The sequence below is a fragment of the Chionomys nivalis genome, chromosome 22, assembly GCF_950005125.1.
Source record: "Chionomys nivalis chromosome 22, mChiNiv1.1, whole genome shotgun sequence".
Classification (NCBI taxonomy): domain Eukaryota; kingdom Metazoa; phylum Chordata; class Mammalia; order Rodentia; family Cricetidae; genus Chionomys; species Chionomys nivalis.
The window spans coordinates 7,107,423-7,127,200 of record NC_080107.1 but is presented as its reverse complement, the minus strand read 5'-3'; the positions used below and the strand labels follow the sequence as shown (position 1 = coordinate 7,127,200).

At 45.4% G+C, this 19,778-nt stretch overlaps 1 protein-coding gene across 1 annotated transcript; it reads left to right on the top strand.

Moving 5' to 3' along the window:
* The first annotated feature begins 828 nt into the window (after positions 1-828).
* Positions 829-19,362, top strand: Plekha3 (pleckstrin homology domain containing A3). The gene is made up of 8 exons (XM_057755771.1): positions 829-1,133; positions 4,750-4,866; positions 7,594-7,749; positions 10,578-10,714; positions 11,154-11,318; positions 13,810-13,853; positions 15,968-16,083; positions 18,174-19,362. Exons 1-8 carry the CDS (start codon positions 1,094-1,096, stop codon positions 18,296-18,298), a joined length of 900 nt encoding a protein of 299 aa, XP_057611754.1. The 5' UTR covers positions 829-1,093; the 3' UTR covers positions 18,299-19,362.
* The last annotated feature ends 416 nt before the right edge of the window (positions 19,363-19,778 follow it).

The window sequence follows — 19,778 nt, the reverse complement described above, 5'->3', positions numbered from 1 at the left end:
CCTTCTTTTCTTTTCTTGTGACAGGGTTTCACTACCTATCCCTGGCTGGCCTGGAATTCACTCTGTAGACCAGGGTAGCTTTGAACTCACAGATATCCGACCTCTATTTCCTGAATGCAGGGATTAAGGGCGTGCATCAAGATGTACAGCATGAAAACATTAAAAGAAAATTTGTGTGTGTGTGTGTGTGTGTTTGTGTGCGCGGAGTGTGACATGGTCCACGTGTAGAGAGAGGTCATTCTCTCTTTCCACTACGTGGTTCCCCAGGATGTTGCTTCAGGTCATCAAGCTTCCAGAAGCAAGCACTTTTGCCTGGAAGTCTGCAGCCCTAGTTCCATGTTTGGTATGAAGACCGTGAGGGACCACACCACGCTGTACTACTTCCGTGTCCCTCGTTGTTCCCCTCTTTCTTTTAGGCAGGGTCCCCCGCTGTAGCCCAGGCTGGCCTGTCATCTTCTCCAGAGTGCTGGGATTACAGGCCCCGTGCCAGTGCTGCCAGCTTTTCCTAGGTGATAACAACTTCCTACTTTCCCTGGGTATGAGCCCTGGAAGCAAAATGAAATGAGCAACCCTTGATTTTATTGAAAAAGATCAGAATGAGACGAGGCCTGGGCCGCAGCTCTGGCAGGGTAACCGGGGAGTTCGGATGCTGGGGAGCGGGGGAGCCGGGGAACCGGGGACCGCAGAGCCGCCCCACGAGGGCGCGCGGCGCAGCCTCGGGCGCGCGGCCGTCCCGGAGCCCCGCCGCCGGGGAGGGGTTTCGCGGGCCGAGCCGGCCCCTTTCATCCAGGAAGTGAAAGCGACGTCGGGGTCAATGAAAACAAACCGGGAGCCCGGGGGGAAGGAAGGCGGGCGCGCAGGAGGGCAGCGCCGGGGCTCGTGGAGCGGCGGCGGCGGAGCGGGTGGGCCCCGGGGGTCGCCGCGCCGTGCCCGTTGGGGATGTCCGCGCCCCGCGGTTTCCGAGCAGCACGCGGCGCCCGCCGGCCGGGCCTCTGAGGGTCGCCGGGTCGGGGCGGAGGGCTGCGGGCCCGCGCCTCCGCAGCAGCGCGGCCGGCGCCGGGCCAGGAGGATGCGCGGCGCCGGGCTCTGAAGCATGGAAGGGGTTCTGTATAAGTGGACCAACTATCTCACAGGTACCGGGAGGGCGGCGCGGGGCTGCGGGACACCTGGTCCTCGGTCAACTCGTCTCAAGCCGAGGGCACTCAGTTCCACTCCCGATCTCCCCACCCCTCCGCTCACTGCCCCTCGTGGGGCCCATTCCGTACCTCTTCGACGGGGAGTTCAAGTCTGCGCACCATTCTGAGGATGGGACACGCACCTTCAGAAACCTGCGTGGCCCCTTGTGCCTCGGGAACAGTCCCCTCTCACCCTAAGCGTGTCCTTACAGTGTCTCTTTTCCTTCACGCTCTGTGGACAGCATTTTGTTAATTGATGTGTCTCTCTGTGTGTGTCAAATCATTTAATTTGAAGATATGTTTTCTGTGTTCCTTTGCTTTGTCTTAACACTGGTTTGAAAGTCCACTTGTTGAGGTTGTCTGAGCTCATCAAGTGTGCTTTGGGAAGCTGTTGTCAGAATTGTCTTAGGGATTGGTTTTCACTGAGGTTTGAGCTTCGGGTAATTGTGAGACATGGAGGAAGAAAGCGCATTTCAACACGGTGGAGATCTCGGGCATTGTGAGGCGCAGTTGGGAATATAACACGTAAAGAGCAGGCAGGTTTCCCTGGTGAGGCAGCTAGAAGAAAAGCTGAGTGTATAGAAATGTCATCATCAGCTGGGGACTGTCCCTGCCTGTGATATTGGAAGTCTGGCTTCTGACAAACGCCTTAAATCCATATCCTATGATCTCTGCCATAACCAACATTTAAAGGCAAGTGTGGTATTCTTTCCAGATCCCGGTTGGCCTAGATCTGGGTGGTTAGCTATTTTGTCCCCAGAGGTACCTTCCAGCTTCTGAATCCCGTGATCTCACCAAACTAGAGGAGGACTGGCGGCCTTTAGGGAAATTTGGCCTGTCCTCAGATTCTTAGTCCCGAGGAACGAGCTGTCTTTAACTTCCTGCCCACTCACTCCGCCCCAAGTATTGTATTGAGCCCCGTAGTCAGTGATGCTCGCAACTCCTGTCCTCCTATCTTGTGGGAATCTGCAGGTAAACTCTGTAAGGGCTAAATGCTTAGTTGTACCTGGCTTGACCAGATTTGCCATAGCAAGTGGTTTAATATTTGTAATACAATGACATTTTCTGCCTCAAGGGAAAAATGTGTAAATGACACATTTTTACTAGAAGCAGTAAAACTTTAAGGAGATACTTTTTGCTAACAGCAGAGATTGCTGGTTGAGGCATGTTAACTCTGAGGCCCACAGCCTCTCTGGGCTTGGAGAGGCAAACATGTCTGAGCACTCTGTCTTTGGAGCTCATGCCAGAGGAGCATTTTCTGCGTGGTCTGATGCAATGGGCAGTTACTTCCCTGAATCCTAACTGGAGGGGAAATTTTACTTGGGGTGAAATGTGGCCCTGTGGGGGGTACCTTGTCTCTTGGACTGAGTGTCAGCACAAGATGGGGTTTTAGTTTTTAGGGTGCAATATAGTTTAACTTCTAGTAAGCATTGAAGAGTGGTTGAAGTCTGTTGTTTGGGATGCTTTCATTTTAAAAATGTAAACTTGGCTCTGAGGTGTTTCTTTTTTGGGTCAGAAGGATGAGCAACTGCTGATACTGGCTGGTGTTGAAGGACTTTAGTGTAATGATATTGTTAATCCTGCCTTCCTTTTCTTGGATAGCACATGTTTCTGTAACATGTGATAGTTTGAGAAAACTGCTTGTTACAGTGGAAACTGAAACAGGAAATAACCTACCAGTCTTTTTACTGTACTATAAAATGTGAACCAGTTAGAGGAAGTTGGATTAAATATTTCTTCAAAAAGGTGTGTGGCGATAACTAGCCAGCTTGTGATTAGATGAAGCCACTCAGCTCTATGACTTTCTCAGCCTGCAGATTCTGAAGGAATCGTTTTGATCCGTTTGTTCCAAAGAGCTGTTGCCTCATAATAATGCAATCGTGCACATTAACGCTTTCGAAAGCCTTTTTGTTACTGGCCTAGGTGGACCTGAGGTGGAAGACTATATTTTCACCACCTCTTTATAATTTTCCACGGAGAACTAGTACTAATTCATTCTTTGAGTCACTGTAGACATACATTACAGATTATTTTCATTGTGTTTCCTTGTACATGCTCGGCAAGTGCCTCCCCCACAATCTTTTTTTTTTTTTTTTTGACATTCCTTTACATTTTTCTAGACTTTCCTGCGTGAGTACTGTATTTAAATTCCTTCCACCCCACCCTTCTCGTCTTATTTATTTATATTATTTATGTGGCTGTGAGTGAGTGTGGGGGCGCTCCTCAAGCTGGACTCACAGGTGGTCCTCAAGCTGGACTCACAGTGGTACCATCTGCTCCTGGAAAACGTGGACTAATGAACTGTTCCGCAGCCTCTGGCCAGTGTTCTCACGGTGGCATGTTTCGTGTCGACCACTCACACTGTATGGGGACTTACTGATGGAAACAGTGAGGACAGTCATGCTGCTTCCAGCGTGACCACTGAGTTATCGATTGGTACTGTACTTGATAAGGGTCCAGGGAACACGAGTTTGGCTTGCAAGAGCGATGTAGGTCCCGTCTTGAGGAAAGCCACCACTGTGGGTTACAGCTTTCCTTCGAACCAAGCCTGATAGGTGTGTGCTGAGGAAACGTCAGTGAGATGAGTGATTCAAGTCAGTAGCATTTCTGCCTGAGCTGTGGAGCTTCGGAGAAGGGGAGGAGGGTAGGTGGGAATCGGCTCTTTCTATAGGGTATCACATCTGCCTTTTTTTTTTTTAAAAAAATGGGGATTTCACTAGCTTTCCCCATCTTCATGGGCATTTGCTTAACGGCAACATCTTCCATCAGGGAAGGAAGGAGGCTGCATTGGATACCTGAGGCTTGGTTCACTCGTTCAGTCCACTTATTTTAGAGAAAGAATTAAAGACTTCTTGGGATGAAAATATTTACTCTAGGTTAACCACCAAGAATGGTAACAGAACTGGGGCAAAACCTCTGGTTTCTGTAGGTTTTTTTTCCCATTACGGAATGAGCAGCTTTTTAATCGGAAATGCTTACAAACCCAATTATTACACACACACACACACACACACTCACACACACACACACACTCACACACACACACTCACACACACACACACATTTTAAGGGGCTGAAGGACACTCACAAGAGGAAAACGCCACACCCGACTTTGTGTGATAAGGCATAGTCAGAAACAAAACCATTATATAAAATTACTTTTAGATGATGTGGCATGAATTTCATGTTTAGATTGGGTTCCATTTCTAATATATCTCATTGTGCGTATGCAAATCCAAAATCCAGCATCCGAAACGCTGCTGGTTCCAAGCATTCTGGAGAAGAAGTGCTACACTTCTATACATATACTGGAAAGGGGCAGTTGTGCTGTGCCTGGGTGGAGCTGTGGTTGAGGCTGCATCTTCTGGGTTGTTAAAGAGAAGGTTGCGAGTCAGAACAAAAATAGTCCTTTATCTATCTAGAGATCGCTGGACATCTTGGCCAAGTGTTGGCCATTAAAAATTTCACTGTGTGGACATTACTGGGAGTCCAGAATTAATGGGGCATGGTGGAAATCAGTTTTCTATGTGGTGAAAGTCATTTATTAACCTGCTTTGGTTTCTGGTCTCTCCAGGCTGGCAGCCTCGATGGTTTGTTCTGGATAATGGGATCCTGTCCTACTACGACTCCCAGGATGACGTCTGCAAAGGGAGCAAAGGAAGCATAAAGATGGCTGTGTGTGAGATCAAAGGTAAGGAAGCAGAGGGCGCCGCAGCCTGCTCCAGGTGAGGAGAGTAAGTGTCTTCTCACCATCGTCTTATTTTCAAGTCCTCCCTTTCAGGATCCAAGGATAGCATTTAACACTGTTGAACACAGGTGTGGTATGCTCCTCCCTTTCAGGATCGAAGGATAGCATTTAACACTGTTGAACACAGGTGTGGTATGCTCCTCCCTTTCAGGATCCAAGGATAGCATTTAACACTGTTGAACACAGGTGTGGTATGCTCCCTTTATAAATGTTTTCCTGCATTGAAGCCGCAAGTGCTTTTTCCTGTTTGACTTGAGAGATCATTTATTGTAGTACCTAGATGCTTTCATTTCACCCTCCCTGGAAAGATGTGGGAAAGGCTGCCGCTGAACTCTGTGGCTGAAGCAGGCCTCTCTGTAGGGGTTTTGATAAAGTATGGAGTAGAAGTTAGAAGCTTGGGTTCTTGCTGACTGCAGTTGAGCTTGAGCGAACACAAACGGTTTCCTTTTCTTCACAAACGGTTTCCTTTTCTTCCAAAAGGGGAAGTAATGGGTCCTGGGGTAATTTTCTTGGAAAGTTCACAGACCACGATGTGATCCATTCTTGTGTGTGGAGGAAAGGTGGGTAGAATGAAATCAGATAAAATGATAATGAGGAGATTGAAATTCTTCAAGGAGAACTAAAGGGGAAATAATAGCACCAGAGGAATGAATGTTTAGTCCCATCCCCCCCCCCAGCCTTTTTCATGTCTACCCCTCATCCCCCACAGCTTGAGGGCTTCAGTACTGCCTGAGGGCTTTTCTCAAAGCCATCAAATACCCAGAGGCGTCCTGTTGTCTTGTGTATTTGTTTATTTGAGATTAATGCAGTGAACTACATTTTCACTGGAGTCTACTTTGATAATTTTATGGTAATTTTAAGTAAGATTAGCCAAGGAGGGAAGAAACTTTTCTCCTTCCTTCTTTCCTTCTTTCCTTCTTTCCTTCTTTCCTTCTTTCCTTCCTTCCTTCCTTCCTTCCTTCCTTCCTTCCTTCCTTCCTTCCTTCCTTCCTTTTCTTCTTCTCTTCAGCTTTGGGTTCATATTCTTTAGCTATAGTTCTGCCCCTTTGTCATAATCTCAGACTCCTTAGTAATGCAGCCCCCCCAACCACTTCATCTCCTTTTCCTCCTTTGCTTCCTCGTCTTCGTTCTTGTTTTGGGACAGGGTCTCTGTGTGTGGTCTAGACTGGCCTGGCACTAAGTCTTGCTTTCCTCTTCCATGCCAGGATTCTTATCATATAACATTGTCAGCCTGGAGTAGATGATGTCTTTGGAGATTTCTCCAGAGTGTACATGCCTGCTGTGTTCTCTGTTCACCCTTTAATCAAGAGTTGTCACTGTTCTGATGGAAGAGTGTCATGGCTGTGTAACTTATAGAAACATTTACCAGTATTAGCTCGCCATACACTCTTTGCCGGGGTCTATGTAGCTCATTTTTGCTGTGTCCTCATCACCCGGGAACATCCAGAGTGCCGCTGTGTAGGTAGCTTACGAGCCAGGGTAGGAACGCCTTGAAGGAGCACCGTCAGGGAGTGTCCATTTGGCTCTAACAGGTGGTTAGGAGGAAAGAGCATGCTCTTTTAGGAACTGGGTTCAGGGCCTTCTTGCACTTGCTAGGCAACTCTTATGAGATCACTTTAGTAGACTTCTATTTGCCCGAGAGGTTTCTTCGTAATCATCTTCAGTTCTTCACCCCACCCCCCTTGGCTGTAAACTCCCACTTTTCCGTGTTGTATTGGGGAGGGGGTGACTAAGCTCTTTTCCTCCATTACCGTAATAGTGTATATCTACCATAATGGACCCAAGGAAAGTGCACTATGCATATTAATGAAATGCCAGGAACACATTTCTTAGGGCTGAGGAGGTGGCACCGTGGTGAAGAGCTTGCTTCTCACATGTCCTCTGCTTGAAAAGTCCCTGTTCAGCTCTTGGTCTGGTTTTCTGAGCTTGGCTGTCTTTTATGTTGATTTGGCGCTGTTCTTTGTATCATGAAAGTGAGCTTATAAATAATGTCCCCCCACTTGGCTTTTGTTTTGTTAATGGTGTCTTCTGGCGGCCACAATCCCAGCAGATAGACACATACACAGGTATGGAAACATCATGGTAAATGAGTTCAGAGAGAACTGTGTGGGTGTGGTGGCGCATACTTGGGACCCCAGTGCTGGAGAGCACAGAAGAAAGTTTGAGGGTCGCCTAGTTCTTTAGTGCGGTCCAAGCTAGCGTCAGCTACACAGTCACAGGCAGACAGATTAATAAGCGAATAAATGCCAAACAAAAGAAAATAGAAGATCTATTATAGCCCACCTCCCTGTGTTGAATTTGATGTTTCATTTCTCTGAGTAATGCTTGCTTTGGCTTAGGGTTTTTGTGATCTTGTTGGTGTGCCCCCCCCCCCCACCTGCCATGTCTCCTGGAAGTGTTGTTTTGGAAACATAATTTTTAACTTTTTTGCTTCTTCAGATGACAGCGTTGAAATTTTAGTATGGCTAAAAGTGAGTCGTGTGTTTTGCTGTCGTCTGCTGGCATCATTTTGATACTGTTGCCACCTTGGGTGTTAGGGAGAAGGTTGTTTTCACTGTGCTTCTAGGGCTTCTTAGAGAGTGACCCAGACTGTGCTGTGTTTCTGAAGTGTCGAATACTATGCGATGTTGGCTTTGAGTCCAACTCTGTTTCCCCCGTGTGTCCTCACAGCCCATTCGGCGGACAACACGAGAATGGAGTTGATTATCCCGGGGGAGCAGCATTTCTACATGAAGGCAGTCAACGCGGCTGAGAGACAGAGGTGGCTGGTCGCCCTGGGGAGCTCCAAAGCCTGTTTGACCGACACCAGGACTGCAAAAGAAAAAGGTGATGACAACTTTCTAGGCGTAAGGAGGCTGTCCTCTCTCGGGAGCCAGGAGGAATAGCGATATGGAAGATTTACCTAGATCACCATCACGTGGTAAACCACGGGAAGGTCTCAGTTAGGAGAGTCAGGTGGTAAAGCAGCGCTTCAGTCAGCTGATGCACTATGAGGTCAGTAAAGTGTTTCCGAGGAAGTTCAGTTGTATGGGAAACTGTGGCTAACTGGTCATCGAAGAAGCAGGAGGACGAGGACCTAGTTCAGTGCCCAGCGCTCATGTAAAAAGCCAGTCATGGCGGCATGTGCTTATAATCCCAGCCCTGACGAGCTGTAGCTAGGCGAATCCTTGGGCCTCACTGGCCGGCCAACCTCGTTTAATTTGTGAGCGTTAGGTCAGTGAGAGACCCATCTCCAAAGACGGGGACACTGATCTGGAGGCTGGTTTGAGCTTGTACTTTGCAAACGTGTATGCATATAAAGAACTTTTGAAAATTAAAGGCAATGAAGGACAAGAAGTAGTTGAAAGATAGGGTCAATCCAAATGTCTCCAGGTACCTGATTAATAAACACATGTGGTTCCTATACAGTGGAATATTATTCACCCTTAAGAAGGAAGGGAATTCCGGCACTTACTGCAACACGATGGCATTACAGACATAGTCTTAGCGAAACAAGCCTGTCTCAAAAAGAGAAGCGTTGATTGCACTCATTTCAAATGCCAAGGATAGCGAGATTTATACGGACAGCAAGGAGAATGGACACAGGTCATGCACATGTAGGATTCTGAAGGAGGAGGAGTTTGAGTTTGAGGGCTCGTTGGAGCTATATAATAAGACTATATTAGTAAGAAGAAAAAAAAGAAGGTAAAATAGTGTAGTGTCTACATGGAGGAGAACGAGGTTAGTGTTCAGTGGGGACAGAGTTTCTGTTGGGAAAAATAAGAATTTATTTAGGCGGACAATGGTCCTGGTTGCACAGCCTTTGAATGTTCTTAATGCCACTGAACTGTACCCTTCAGAGGATAAATTTGTGCTGTGTGTAATTTGCCATTTTTTTTTTTAAAAGGGACAGGGGCTGGAGAGATGGCTCAGTGAGCAAAGAGCTTGAAAATTGGAGTGTGGACTCCCAGAATCCACACAGAAGCTGAGTGGGCGTGACTGCCCGCCGTGTGGATGTGGGAGACCCCAGTGGCAAGCTAGCTAGTTAGACTGGCTGAACGGTATGCTCTGGGTTGAGAAAGAGACCCTGCCTCAGTGGTTGACGTTGAAGAGCTGTCGTGGAGAGGCACCTGACGGCAGCCTCTGGCCTTGACAGCTGTGTAGAACTAGATGTGCATTCTGCCACACACCTGCACAGCATACCCCTCCCAAACAACAACAACCACAACAACAACAAGGGCACATTCTTAAATTTGTGCAAGAATTGATTTAGGTCACATATACGGAGCGCTGCTCCTCTCTTATTTTTTTGTGGGGAAGCAGCTCCCCTGGCCTGGCTCAGCCACTTCTGAAAGACCAGCATCTACTATGTAGCAGCTGTTTTTCTTCCCTCACAGCTTTGATTTGTACTTTAAAAGATAATGGCCAGCGAAGAGCTGAGATGCTGGCTGGGTGCAAAGTTTGTCCAGGGTCACTGAGGAGAAGAAAGTGAGCACTGCCTTAAGAATTCTGAGAACAGTAACACGTGCGAAGGGAGCCAAAAGGAAGAGAATTAACAGATGTTTCTGTGGAGTGGCTGTTCTTACCTAGAAGCCAGTAATGTCTGTGTGCTAAAATACCCAGTGAAGAAAACGGAAGGGGAGCTGATCAGTGGAGAAGCATTTGTGCTATGTAGATAGATAAGATACTGTCTTTAATGTATCAGAACTTTAACAGATTATCAATTTATGTATTAAAAGTAAAAGGAATATCAGAACTAAAAAAAATGAATGAGGAGAAGGCAAAGGCTCGTTCACAAAAGTAGACATGCAGGTTTCACGTGGGAGAGAATGGGGAATGAGGTGGGAATGCTGGGCATTAAAGCACCCAGTGGTCAGGCTAGCGAGGTGTCTTTGTGGGCAGAGGTGCGCGCACAGGCCGGGTGATCTCAGTGCAATCCCTGGGTCTCAGGGTCTTCTACCCTCTCCACTTGTTTCTTGATGTGTGCATGCGTGTGTGACACACACACTCTGTCTCTCCCTCTCTCCCCTCCCCATCCCTAAACAAGACAAAATTAAGTCATTAAATAACCATCTTCAAAGCACACAGTCATCATGAGTTGTCTATGGAAACCAGCCTACATAAACTTCGTGGCAGATGTGAGCCTAACAGTTGTCTCTCCTGAATTATGTGAAGGAAAGGAGGAGGTGTTTCTTAGGGTCTTAGGATTCTGTTTTGAAGAGTTCACATCTCCAGCTGTTTGTTACCTCCGTGTATGAGCATATTCGCATGCATTTGTGTGCGCATGCATGTGTGCATGTCCGCATGTTGTATGTGGGTACATGTACATGTGGAGGCCAGAGGCTTATGCTGGAAATCCCTCTTAGTTATTCTCCATCTTATTTTTCTAACAGAGACTTCAGCTGAACCCAGAGCTTCTAATGATAGGGGTACACTAGCTGAGCAGCAAGCCCCAAGGATCCTTCCCAGTACGAGGATTACAGACCACCACTGGGTGCAACTGTTTTATGTGGGCATTAGAGATCCAGCTTAGGTCCTCACATTTATGTAGCAATCATATTGTTGACTGAGCCATTTCCTTAGCCTCTTTTGCCTGCTTTTAAAATGTTTGTTGTGTTATATTACCAAAGAATATGAAAATGACCTCATTGGAGATTTATACATGTTCCTTTTAGAGATTAGTGAGACCAGTGAATCTCTGAAAACCAAAATGTCTGAACTTCGCCTCTACTGTGACCTCCTAATGCAGCAGGTTCATACCATCCAGGAATTTGTTCACCGTGACGAGAGTCGCTCATCTCCCAGTGTAGAGGTACTGCAAAAAGGACCCATTTGCTTGGGATCAGGCTGCACCGTGTACTGCCCTGGGGCATCCCGAGCCAGTCCGTAGGATGACAGAAACCTCATCACAGAGTTACTCCAGCCGGGCAGAGCTTCCTGCTGTAAACTCTGCGGGGCTTTCTGAATTCTGTCTCTGTGCTAGAGGCAAACTTCCAAGCAGCTCTTGTCTCCAGGGAGTCAAGGCCTGTCTCTGCAGCTCCTCAGGAGCTTGGAGATGAGGCTCGGGAAGAAGCATTCTGGCCTGCATTCTCTGGGCCAGTTGTGCCAGTACAGTAGATAACTTTGGGATTTTTTTTTGTTTTCTCTTTTAGTGATGAGTCTTAGCTTTCATTAATTTTCTCACTTGATTTTCAGGATGTACCTGATTTCATGGTTGAGTATGAGTCTTCTCAGTCTTTGTCATTTTTCAGAACATGAACGAAGCCTCTTGCTTGCTCAGTGCCACCTGTAATACATTCATCACCACCCTTGAGGATTGTGTGAAGATAGCCAATGCCAAGTTTAAACCTGAGATGTTTCAGCTGCCTCATCCGGACCCCTTGGTTTCTCCTGTGTCGCCTTCTCCTGTTCAGATGGTGGGAACTTCTTGTTTTCCTTCTAGGAATATAAATACACAAATACATTAAATATAAATGAATTGTTTTGTGGTGTGTTGTGGCACCACACATGTGGCACATGTGTGTAGATTGGAGTTCGTTGTCAGATACGTCCTGTTGCTCTCTTTCTAGCTTCGTTTTTGAGACAGGGTCTCTCACCGAACCTGAAGCTTATCAGTCTAGGCTGCTGAGCTCTGGGCCTTGGTCTGCCTTCCCTGTAGTTGGTTGCGGATGTACATCACCACGCCTGTTTCCTTCCCCGTGTATGGTACCGGTGTCCACCACGCCTGTCTCCTTCCCCGTGTGTGGTGCCGGCGTCCACCATCATGCATGGTTTTTATTTGAGGGCTGGTGATCTGAACTCCAATCTTTAGTGGCAGGCACTTTACCAACAAAGCAAAGTCTCAGCCTCTCTTCCATTGTTACCTGACTCTTCTTTTCTTCATAAGGGTAGGAATGGAAAGTGGGGGGTGGGGTATATAGTCCATAGGTTGCATTGCTTTTGTTTGTGCTGGTGATGGGTCCTCTCAGCTGAGGAACTCAGCGTGTGCAGTGGTGCCTTGGTCTCTCCACTTTGAGGGGCCTGAGGATGGCCTGCCCCCCACTCTTGTGTGTCCGGGAAGCATTGTGTACAGTGCAATGTGTGTTGTCACAGAGGAAGTGAGGCACTCGTGTCTGCTTGATGAAAGCCTTGTCGTGGAGTGATGTTTGACTCTCGGGGGGTACTATCAAGCGGCGCTCGACACCTCCAGTGGGAGCTGTTCTACAGTCAGCGTTTGTATTTGATTCTCTGAGTAGGCAAGTGCCTTGACTGCTCTGGCCCTTTGGCCGTGAAATGCCTTCTGTGTCAGAAGGTCACTGTGAAGGAGCTGAGCTGCTCACTGGTAGGTGCTTCATGTCCGCATCTTGATCAATCTGCACCTCGAGAACTCTTGTCTGGGGGTGGTGAGCTCCCTGTGCTTTTCCTGCTATTAAGTCTGCTCTGGCACGCTGTGAAGAGCCTGCGGTGAGGTCAGGTTCCTTGAAGAATGCTTAGGAGCCTGTGAGTAGTAGGAGTCCTGATTGTGTTTTCGCTGGTCCTGGCTGATCACGTGTGAGAAGAGGGCCCAGCTCGCTCCTGCATTCTCCCACCTACCCACCCCAGCATTGTCAGTTGCAGAGACAGAGTAAAGAGCATTTCCTACATTTATTTAAGTCTCATCTTCATCGATGGACGTTGGACTCCTAGTGTCCATAAAGTATCTTGGTCAGACGAACTGGGGAAGTTTCTGTTGATTTTGGATGAGGTTTTTCTGTCTCTATCTAGCAGGGAGCCTTTGCTAGGATGTCTCTTTTATGCTGAACATACTGGAGGGGCCAGAAGTAGGGTGTCAGATCCCCTGGGAACTGGGTGACAGGTGGGTGTGAGCTACTTGGTGTGGGCTCTCAGAAGCAAACTCGGGTCCTGTCTGTGAAGTTGCATTCACAGAGGCTGCTGAGCCGTCTCCCTAGTCCTGGGAGGGTGACCAGTTCTAAGGGGAGGGACCGTGAAAGGGTGTGTCAGTGTCCAGCTGCATCTTATGCCATCCTTGGAGCCTTTGGACGAGAAACGTTGTCACTTCAACTGGGACTTGGCAGCTGACAGCCAAAGTTGCCCACTGAGAAGGCATTCATACAGCAGGTTAGGTGTGGGCCCGTGTGTATAAAGAATGTCTTCAGCATAGACAGCTTCTCTGTCACCTCGTTAAGCTGAAATAACCGTTGGACTTGTATTGCCCTCTACTTTCTGGCAGGCAAGTTGGATCTTCTAAATTATGTTCTGTGTTGACCATATTTATTATCATCCTGCTCAAGCGGACGTTCCCCCCCTTTAAACATGACGTCATTCTATTTTAGAGTTTTGAACGTGGACTTGCCTGTGTATGGTGGGCAAACATCACTGAGCCTCCATCCATAGCCCTTCCGTTGTTTAAATAAATGCTTTGGAAGCCTATTCGAGGTTTCAGGTTTTCTGAGTCGTTTAAAGACTAGACGCGCTAATGTGGCTTTCCCTGAAAACTGTCCTGACACACATCCGTGTGGAAGCTGCCTGGGAGAAGCGTTGCTGCCAGGTTCTGCTTGTGCCCTCTACAAAGTGGAGAAAAAGACATTGGTTCAGACTGTTTTCTGATTTGCTAGTTACTCCTTTTATTATTAAAAATGATGTAGGTTAGTTCTATACATACTATTATTTACACTTTACCATGATGTAACACACACAAATAATTAGAAGCTTAGTATTTTTTGGTACGTCTTGAGAAATTTTCAGTTAATAGTTATTAGGGAGAAAGTTTGACATGTTCAGATTGTCACTTGTCTGGAAAAGATAAGTGTCTTTTCCAAGCATCTGCTTCTCTGAGTCAATTTATGTTAATTATGATAAGAAATTGGAGGTGTGTTATTCTCTTTGACTAAACATTAAGCTGTCTTTTTTTCTCTCTTATATTTCTAGATGAAGCGTTCCGCCAGCCACCCTGGTTCCTGCAGTTCAGAGAGGTAGATTAACCGTTTCTTCTGACTAAACTCTGTCTGGATAATGCCCCTGCGGGGAAGTCGTCAGCTCTGTGGAGGAGGCTGGTTTGCCTTTGTCTCTCACAGCAGCTTTGTGTGTGTCGCTTAGCTCTTGTATCTGGGACTGGCTTCAAAAGGGCCGACCGAGGAAAGAAACTCACATGTGAGAATTTACCCAAAGGTGGTGCCATGCCGGCTGTCGTGGCTTCTTAAGTTTTTGAAATATATCAAGAAGTATGGGTCATACTTCTTCGAGAAGAAGGCTGAGCAGACAAATGTACTTGCCACCAAGCAATAGATTTGTTTAAAAAATAATGAAATATATCAAGTGGCTAGAGAGATATTCGTATTCAAGTGTCCACAATTGAGGACATTTTATCTCAGTTTTTAAAAATGTATTTATTTATTATGTACACAGTATTCTGCCTGCATGTATGCCAGCACGCCAGAAGTGGGGAGCAGATTTCATTATGAATGGTTGTGAGCCACCATGTGGTTGCTAGAAATTGAACTCAGAACCTTCGGAAGAACAGCCAGTATTCTTCACCTATGAGCCATCTCTTATCTCAGCTTTTTATAGTGTCATATAGTCATGCTAGGCTGTTACTGAGAAAGAGCTCACTGTAAGGAAGGAAGCCATATTCCCATCAATACTGTAAAAGGTTCACCTTCCAGCTGGGTTCTGTCAGTGTCCAAGCTATTGGTCGCTCTACATGTCACGAGGTGTGCGTTCTCAGTGGCTAGGCTCTGCATGTCACGAGGTGTGTGTTCTCAGTGGCTGGGCTCGCCCTCTTCTGTTCTCTGGAAAGTGATGAAATTAGTTCTCTTCAGCATGTTTCTCTAGGCTGACTATTAAGTATTGAGCCTTGCTATTGTTTCGTCTTTTTCTCCGGCAATTACATAATCCTTGTTGAGTGATCTGTGCAGAGGAAGCAGCCAGTAATTTCTATATACCTGGCCGCAGGGTATAAAACATCTTCACAGCTGGACTTTACAGAACGGTAGAGGCTAAGTCATCTGACAGTGAATGTATTTTGATGATAGAACGGTTTCTATTTTATCCTCCCCCCCTTTGGACAATAAGTTATAGAATGGCTAGGTAATATTTCCCTTTGCTATGTCAAGGTTGTGCAGTGGTGTTGAGCCATCTGAAGCAGAAGCAGAAGTGCCCTTAGGTGGTGGTGATTTGCGTCTGTGCTTGCAGGTCTAGACTGGATCCTTTTCGGAGCCAGTGCTCTTAACTGCAGAGCCATGTCTCCAGCTCTGAGTTTTAAAAACTGTTTTGTTTTGTTTTGGTAACAGGGCCGTATGTAGCACAGGCTGGTTTCAAACTGGGCAAAGTCCAGTTTGCCTAATTCTAATCCTCCTGCCTTTACTGAATCTTCAGTGCTGGGAGGAAGGTGTGAGCCGCTAAGCCCTGTTTATGCAGTGCTGGGGTTCAAACTCAGGGCTTTGTGCATGCTACATAAACACCTTACCAATTCAGCTACATACTTGGCCCTGGAAAAGGTTTCATTTCGTTTTGTTTTGTTTTCCTAGCTTCCAGTTCACCATTTTAATCTTCTGTTTTTTCCATCAGTGAGTTTATATCTCTAAACTTTCTGGCATTCCCTTCAGCTCTTTCCATCAGTTAAAGGTTGACATTATATATGCATTTGTGAAACCTGTGAAAATTCTCCGATATATGCAGCCCACCTCTGTCTGCAGCCTCATGGACCCTCTTCCTAGAAGGATATCTCTGTTAAGGACATGGCCTCTGAGTTCCTGCCTGCATTCCAGGCAGACCCACTTGTCCGCACGCTTCCCTTCTAAATGAGTGGCATGTTGCTCACATAAGGGATTAAGCCTCAGAGGAGTTACTTACTTTGTTTTTTGAGACAGGGTTTCTTTGTGTAGCCTGGGCTATCCTGGAACTCACTTTGTAGACCATGCTGGTCTCAAGCTCACAGAGATCCCCCTGCCTCTGCCTCCAGAGTGCTTGGATTATAAGCGTGCCCATAATGCTTAGCCTTGAAGAGAAGCCATTTAAAGTCCCGGTCAAGAAAGGGTCTTTCCATTATTTAATGCCCATAGCTTAACACTTTTTATTTCATCTGCAGGAATAGCTGCTCCATCAGAGACGCAGCCTCTGCCCTTCACAGACTTCCTCAGCGCCGCCGCAGAACCTATTCAGACACAGACTCTTGTAATGATGCCCCCCCTGAAGACCCAGAGAGTGAGTTCCACACCTTCTGTCTCCTCAGCTACTTCAGCAAAACTGCACCAGGTTCTCGTAGTTTCTGGGACTGAAATACACTGTCACTGGAGCACTGTACACTGCTTTTAGATGAATTCCTCAGAGGAACGTGAGCCCCTCACAGCTCACAGGTGCTCACGGGTCCTCTCCCCAATAGCTTTGTTATTCTGTTTGTTCAGTTAAGAGGTGCTGAAGATCTTTGGTAGATACTTTATGTTAGAGACATTTTTATTGACTATGTCTTTATTACTACTACTTGTTTCCATTTTCAAGTATTGTAGAAAAATCATTAATTGCAGATAGACTTCTAGAGGAAATAAAAGTTGAAAATCAGAAAATACAGCTATGTTACATTATTTATCAGCCTTAAAATGGCTAAAGAAAGCAACCTGTGTGGTTATGACAACCCTGATTCCTGTACCTTTTCTCCCTAGTTTCGGAGGCAGCAGAATGTCCTTTCAGGAGAGTCTAGGGTTTCTGTTAAGATTGTGTTTATCTCAAAGGAGCCAGAGCTTTCCCAGTGTGTCAGGATATGCCATATTTGATTGCAAGGACCATGGTTTCCAGGGAACACAAATGTCGTTTTACACTTACATCTCAGTGACTGGACTGTAACCTGTTGAGAGTCCTTACCTCCCATGGAGAATTCACTGGATGTCAGTTGTGTGGAATGTGGATCTGTTCCCTGTGGAAAGGACACAATAAGTGGTGGTTAGGTCCTCCAGAGAGCCACGTCATCAAGTGGGAGGAGCCAGCGGAGGTACCTTTGTGGTTCTGAATAGATTGAAAACCATAGCCTTTCTTTACTTGCCTAGCAACCTAAGCAGGCTCCGTTGGAGGAAGATGCTGTGTGGATGCCAGTGCAGCTGGCTCCAAACAAAACCGTTGGTCACTTTCAGATACATTTTTTAAAATATTTACCTTTTCATCTTTTAATGTATTTGTGTGTGAAGTGTGTGTGGATTGATGTGTGTGGGGCGGGAGCACGGTTGAGTTGGTAATCTTCTGTTACTCTTTGCTTCCTTTCTTTTTGGGGGGGAAGGGGACATGTTTTAAGACAGGGTTTCTCTGTGTATCCCTGACTGTCCTGAACTCACTCTGTAGACCATGTTGGCTTCCAACTTAGAGATCACCCTGCCTCTGCTTCCCTGCTGGGATTAAAGGCAGGTGCTACCATGCTGGGCTTTGGCTTTCTTTTTGAGGCAGGGCCTCTAATCAAACCCAGAGCTAACAAATACGGCTCGTTTCAGTAGTCAGATGGTTCTTCTTGCTTGTGAAGCAAGCCTTCACCACCAAGCCATTTCCTTAGCCAATTTTTATTTTCTTTATAACTCTGGCTGGCTTGTAAGCTGTCATGTAGATGACCCTAACCTTGAACTTTTGGTGATTCTCCTGTTCTACCTTCCCAGTGTTGGGATTACAGGCAGGCACTACTATACTTGACTTGTTTTCAAATATTTAGAAGGCAAAGACATTCACAAACTTAGTTGTTTAGGAGTGTTTCAAACATGTCTCACATACATTCACACAGGTATATGTATGCCTCAGTTTACCATAAAGCCTCTGCATTGGCAGGATGAGAAGTATCATTCTTAAATTTCTTTCTATTTAATGGTTTAGTTCAAAGCAGAGAATTTACATTTTACCATATTAGTATATTAGTATTAAGTATATTGCAATCATCAGTTGACTTTTTTTTTTTTTTGAGACAGTATTGTGTAGCCCAGGTTGGTCTTGAACTCTTTGCATTGGAGGCTGACTGAATTCCTAATCTTCCTGCCTCTACCTTCTGACTGCTGGGATTGCAAGCACTCACACCATGCCTGATTTATTCTGTGATGGGGCTTGAACCCAGGGCCTCCTGAGTGTTGTCTGCCTCTGATCTCCCAGTCTGGTCCAGCCGAAAGTTTTTACCTGACAGTACTCTTCTTGTGGGGTGTTTGGTGAGTTTCTCTATCAGATGAACAAAAGAGTAGTAGAATTATTTCTCCTACAGACCTGAGACGTTTCACGGAGGCCTAGAGTCAGCATTGCTTAGATGTTTAACTTCCCACTCCCTTTTTCCCTAGGACCTCTTCACTGTTCAGGAAACACACTTAATGGAGATTTGGCATCAGCAACCATTCCTGAAGAAAACAGACTTCTGGCCAAGACACAATCTGATTCTGAAGAACCTCTTTCACCCTTCTCCTGAGGAAATGGACATGTCCAGCCTCCTCTGAGTGTTGCTATGCAAAGTTGCTGTAATTAAACTCGTTCTGGGGTTGCGTCCCCTCTCCTTAGGATTTCTCTGCACTTTATAGAATATTGTAAACAAACAACCCACATACTTTTGAAGTGTATTTTATCTTTCTATAGTTTACTTGTAAGAGTATTTTCCTAATAACTTCACAGTATGAATGTGCATCTTTTCTTTTTTTTTTAAAAAAAAAAACAAATGATGGTTTAGCATTTTGACATCCGTAAGGACAAATGTAGATATTTTTCTAAAAAACTGTGAGGGACTGACAACTTGTTCAGTGTATATTGTAGTATATAAACATGAGACCTCGCCAGTTTGGTGTGACAGAATGTGATAGATGTAACTTGTGCCATGGACCAGAAGGTCACTTCACCCCAGCTTCAAATTAATTACCATAGCAGCTTGATGGTGATTGGATCACATTCCTTTAAGCAAAAAAGGAAACACGTAATAGTCTAAAGGTCTTTAGCCCAAATACCGTGACATATTGAACATTTAAAAAAATAACCAGACTCCGTTGTCCTTCGTATGTGAAGTTGACACTTGATTTGTCAATACCAAACATCAGGTTACAGTGTTCAATTTTTATTTATTTATTTTCTTACTGCATCAAAAGATGATTATGTCCTAATGTTTATGATCTCCCCGATTTAAAATGTATATGATTGTTGTTCTTTACATTGTTCTAAGAGAGGCAAGTGTCTCAGTGACCTTGTTCACATACACCAGAGAAATAAATGGCTTTCAGTGCAAAAGGAATTTAGTACTTTTTTTTTTTTTTTTTTTTTTTAAAAAAAGAGGCATTAAGCTGCTATTGTCAGGTATGCTCTGGGCTCTTTGGCATATCTAGAGACATTTTTAATTTATGAATATTTACTCCAGAACCACAGAGAAACCCTGTCTCGAAAAAGCAAAAAAAAAAATTATGAATATTTATATAAAAAGTAATCCTGTCAAGATGACTGTTCTATATCACTTGAGAATGGCATTATTTAATTAAAGAACAATTTGCATTTTTTGGTAGTGCCTGTCATATCTATTATGAGTGTTTGCCCTGTGATTTGTTTCTCTTTTAAGTCACTTTGGGGTAATGGATCTTAGCCCAGAGTTTGAATGAACAGCACTTTAACAAAAATTGGCTTCATGTTTTTAAATTAGTCAGGCATATTTAATAGATACATCGTTTTTACATTCAGATTCATCATCTGATACATTGTATCTTTTACACTCATTGATAGTCTGTCTAGTCTTTATTAAATGCCTTTAGTGTTCTTATTGGTGTTTGTTTCAGTGCTCAGGCCTAAAGGTGAACATACATCAACCATATGTTTATCTTCTATAGCCTATTAGTTTAGATGGTAGCCAAATATTTAGTATTTGATATTTACTAAGCTAAGTCTGTACTTTTCCCTAAGCTTAAAATTTTAAATAG

What these genes read in the sequence shown, in the direction of transcription:
- Plekha3 (XM_057755771.1), top strand. Translation starts at nt 1,094, where the DNA reads ATGGAAGGGGTTCTGTATAAGTGGACCAACTATCTCACAG. An exon ending in GTGGACCAACTATCTCACAG is followed by an intron (nt 1,134 to 4,749) that starts GTACCGGGAGGG and finishes TGGTCTCTCCAG; the next exon opens with GCTGGCAGCCTCGATGGTTT. An exon ending in GGCTGTGTGTGAGATCAAAG is followed by an intron (nt 4,867 to 7,593) that starts GTAAGGAAGCAG and finishes GTGTCCTCACAG; the next exon opens with CCCATTCGGCGGACAACACG.